Source organism: Lolium perenne, chromosome 2, assembly GCF_019359855.2.
Source record: "Lolium perenne isolate Kyuss_39 chromosome 2, Kyuss_2.0, whole genome shotgun sequence".
NCBI lineage: Eukaryota > Viridiplantae > Streptophyta > Magnoliopsida > Poales > Poaceae > Lolium > Lolium perenne.
Genome location: NC_067245.2, coordinates 230,379,536 through 230,383,816, shown reverse-complemented (window position 1 = coordinate 230,383,816; position 4,281 = coordinate 230,379,536). Strand labels below are relative to the sequence as shown.

The 4,281-nt window shown below is 56.6% G+C and overlaps 1 protein-coding gene across 1 annotated transcript; it reads left to right on the top strand.

Moving 5' to 3' along the window:
* Window positions 1–248: 248 nt before the first annotated feature.
* On the top strand, window positions 249–1,513 carry LOC127335167 (peroxidase 31-like). The gene has a single exon (XM_051361760.2). The coding sequence runs from the start codon at window positions 364–366 to the stop codon at window positions 1,369–1,371; it is 1,008 nt and encodes a 335-aa protein (XP_051217720.1). The 5' UTR covers window positions 249–363; the 3' UTR covers window positions 1,372–1,513.
* The last annotated feature ends 2,768 nt before the right edge of the window (window positions 1,514–4,281 follow it).

The window sequence follows — 4,281 nt, the reverse complement described above, 5'->3', positions numbered from 1 at the left end:
AGCCACGGTCGCTGACGTGCGGGGCCGGCAAAAGTGGGGCCCACATGGCAGCCGGAGGCGGGTAACAATTGGCTGTTGCATGGGGTTAGCTAGCAGAATTGAGCCAGAAATCAACGGCCAAGATTAGCCTGCCAGGAAGATCGGACGGTCCAGAAGCTGAAATCTCTGTGAAGCCCCCATCGGGGGCAGCTATTATACCTTCAGATTACAAGGCCGCCACCGCGTTCCCATAAACCTCATCACAATTACTCCACTCCTCACTACACTCCCAACACTAATCACCCTTCGCCGCCACCGCCTTTTTCCCCCATCCCCCTCTGCCCCGTCCAAATCGCTCCAAGAACACCACCTCTCTCCATCTCCATGGCCGCGCTTCTCCGCCGCCTCCTCCTCTCCCTATCCCTCCTCCTCGCCGCCGCCGCCACGGCCCCGGGCGCGACAGCGGCGGCGGCCAGGCTCTCAACCACCTACTACAGCCGCAGCTGCCCGCGCGTGGAGCAGATCGTCTCGGACGTGGTCACCGCCAAGCAGCAGGCCAACCCTTCCACCGCGGCAGGCACGCTGCGGCTCTTCTTCCACGACTGCTTCGTGTCCGGCTGCGACGCCTCAGTCCTCGTCTCCCCGCTCTCCACCGACCGGTCCCCGGAGCGGGCCGCGGAGATCAACCTCTCCCTCCCGGGGGACGCCTTCGACGCCGTCGCCCGCGCCAAGGCCGCCCTCGAGGCCGCCTGCCCGGGCACCGTCTCCTGCGCCGACATCCTCGCCCTCGCCGCGCGCGACCTCGTCGGCATCCTCGGCGGCCCGCGCTTCCCGGTCTACCTGGGCCGCCGCGACGCGCGCCGCTCCGAGGCGACCGACGTGGAGGGGAACCTGCCCCGCACCAACATGTCCGCCCGGGCCATGGCCGTCCTCTTCGCGCGCAAGGGCATCACGCCGCGCGAGATGGTGGCGCTCGCCGGCGCCCACACCGTCGGCTTCTCCCACTGCTCCGAGTTCGCGCACCGCGTCTACGGCGACCGGAGCGGCCCGGACGGGTACGACCCGGCCCTGAACCCGGCCTTCGCGCGCGCGCTGCGGAGCTCCTGCGCCGGGTACGAGCGGGACCCCACCCTCTCCATCTTCAACGACATCGTCACGCCCAGCGTGTTCGACGAGCTCTACTTCAAGAACCTGCCCCGGGGGCTCGGCCTGCTCGCCTCCGACGCCGCGCTCTGGGAGTACGCGCCCACCAGGGTCTTCGTCCAGCGCTACGCCGATAACCGCACCGCCTTCTTCAACGACTTCGCCGCCGCGATGCAGAGGCTTGGCACCGTCGGCGTCAAGACCGGACGGCAGGGCGTCGTCAGGCGCCAATGCGACCTACTCGACTGAGAGAGACCGCGAGCATCCGACCACCGGCGTTTGCCTCATGTTGTACTGTCGCTAGTGACATTGAACAATTCTGTATTAGCATTGGATTTTGGGGTGTGCTGTTCCTGATTTCTGAGCTGAACGAACTTGTGAATTTTGGTGATGCGTTTTTGAGCTTTTACGGTTACAGCCAGCGTCTGACCAGGGCCATCCGATTCAGCGACTGGCGTCCGGCCGTTGGCACCTCACTTTCTGTTACAAGTCGTTATCGTCGCTGCACGGTATCATGTGCCAACCATCCATTCCGCCTAGCCTTTGCTGTCTCGCACGATGGGATGGGACATCCACCGGAACAAATCACACCATTCTGTCACGCACACACAGTATGCGAGTTGGCCATATATCAGAAGAAGCTCGAGTGCTGAACGATCAGTTGCTCACTCACTGCACTGCGGTTAAGAGCATCTCCAACGACTATGGCCAGTTTGGGACGTTTGATTCGCCAAAAAAAATAGTCGCACGCGCCTACGACGCCACCTCGTGGCGGTTCAACCGGCCGCTCCCTTTCCGTGCGCAGAGGGGATAGATTAAGTATTCATCTGCTGGTAGAAGGCTTGAAGGTTTAGAGCATCTCCAGCCGCGTCCCCAAAGCGTCCCCCAAAGGAATTTGGGGCGCGCCGGACAGAAAATGCGTTCCATCCGCGTCCCCCAAAGCGTCCCCCAAAGGGATTTGGGGCGCGCCGGACAGAAAATGCGTTCCAGCCGCGTCCCCCAAAGCCCTTTTTTGTCCGGCGCGCACCCATTCGGTGTCCGGCGCCCCGAGCCCGTCCCCGTCCCACAGGGGACGCACCGGGCACGCCGGACACAACGAAATGAGAGGCGGGGAGTGGCAGGGCCGACCCGTCAGAGGCACAGAAGGCTAAAACCCCGTCGCCTACCTTTGGTCAAGCGACGTTATAATGACGTCCCTGTTTTCCCAGGCGACGCAGGGACGCGGCTCGTCGTGCATGGCCGCGTGGCAGTTCCCGGGAAGCGGAACCGTTGCATTGGCAACCGCGTCGACGACGCGGCAACCGCCGGAATGGAGTCGGGACTCCTCGGAAGAGCAACCGCTGCACTTTTCGACTTCTGCGCCGCCGTCCCGCGCTCAATATAAAGACCCGTACGTCGGCGCTTTTGGATCTTCACCGGCCGCATCCGACACCTCCAACGACGATGAGCTACATCTCCGAGCTCCCGTCCGACACCTCCAGCGAGGGAAAGCCTGCTGGATGGCGCCATTGGTGGGACAAAGCTCCGACGCCCAGCAGCGGCGACGATTCCCTCCCGCCACTTGACAGCGCGGAGAAATGGCTGGGCGTGGAGGAGGACGCGGAGTGTGGTGGCCCGGCATACCACTGCATGGTGTAGTATGCAAGTCTGATATAACACCAATGAAACACCGTTCCACTAGTATTATATCGCTCAGAGTGGTACAACAGAAACATATGCGGGTCCAAGGCATGTCTATAGAATTACAACTCCGACTCTGTTACAGAAGATCAGCATAGCCTCCTACTTTACAATGAGGTAAAACTGCAAATAAACTCCAGAAGAACGACTCGTAGTCTAATCCTATCACGAACTCTATTTGTAGAGTATTTAACTAGCTATAGAGGCTAAGAATAGATTCTAGCTAAATAGGAGCTAGGTTTAGGAAGCTAGTTCCTTTCTATTGCTAATCTAGGTTTTCTCCTTGTTGAATATGATATCTGACTCTCCTGACATTGTCCTGTCCCTTGAAGTAGTTGTTGACTCCTCGGTCTTCGAGTTGCACTGTAGATCCTCCTTCGATACCTCCATATCTAAGCAGGGGATTTAAGAGTGGGATGAGTACGAGCGTACTCAACAAGTTCATTATAGGAAAGAGGTGTTTAATGCACTAGCTACAGCATTAGACCAGAAAGTCTAATACCAATGCAGGTTTTCATAACCATTTCTTCAAAAGGTTGCTTTTATTCAGAAGAACTATGTCCGTCAGCCTTCACCGGTTTACTAGAACTTCATGGAGCTCCTTTCCGGCAGCGTTCGCAGTTCCATATCCCGGAATAGGGAGTGACAGGTCACGGTTCTTTACACTCTGCAGAGGTGTGTTGCTTTACCCATAAGATATCTTAACCTTGGTGCCAACCGGGCATATGTTCCCGTCCACACTTCCTTTGGTGTGAGGCCCGGTATAAGGTCTAGCCAATCATGTTCCTCCGCTACCTCGAACACCCACCCTTCGTTGCATACTCCGACCCTGGGTCCACGCCGGCCCCATTATTCCCATAGATTTCAGGGTGGACTCCGACCACGACGTCAATGCAGGGCTCTACCATACATTCCTACGCCGGCAGATGCAACCCATCATAGACCTCATTACCGTTGGGACTTCTACGGGTTCCCACCCCTGCATCAAGTCTCGCAAGATCATGAGCACCCGGTAATGAGCATCCGTTGATGAACGAGAGGTGGAAACACTTTTGACTACTCCGTCCCACTCCGGATCTTATGGTTAACACGGGTATTACGGCACAAGAATCACTGGCGACATTTGTTGTTTAATCCTAGATGGATATAACCCTTGCAATGGAACCTCCACCATATCAACACAATCCATGGTTCCATTGCCCACCACATAGTCATATTCATAGTTATGAAAGTAGTGGTTTTGTTTTTTATGCAATAGTGATAACCATAATACTTTGCAAGTAATTTGATAGAAATACTCAAATGACATGAGCAAGTGATGAACTTGCCTTTCTTGACTGCAAGATTATGCAGGCAAGGTCTTCGATACGCAATAACTCCAAATTCTAAAATAGCATCATCGTCCGGTAAGGACGATGTTTAAAAGATTGCCAAGGATGCAATAATGCATAAGTATGAGATGCAATCGCTCTAACGTGA

Bases quoted from the DNA above. Each gene is read 5' to 3' on its own strand.
- LOC127335167 (XM_051361760.2), top strand. From the start codon at position 364: ATGGCCGCGCTTCTCCGCCGCCTCCTCCTCTCCCTATCCCTCCTCCTC.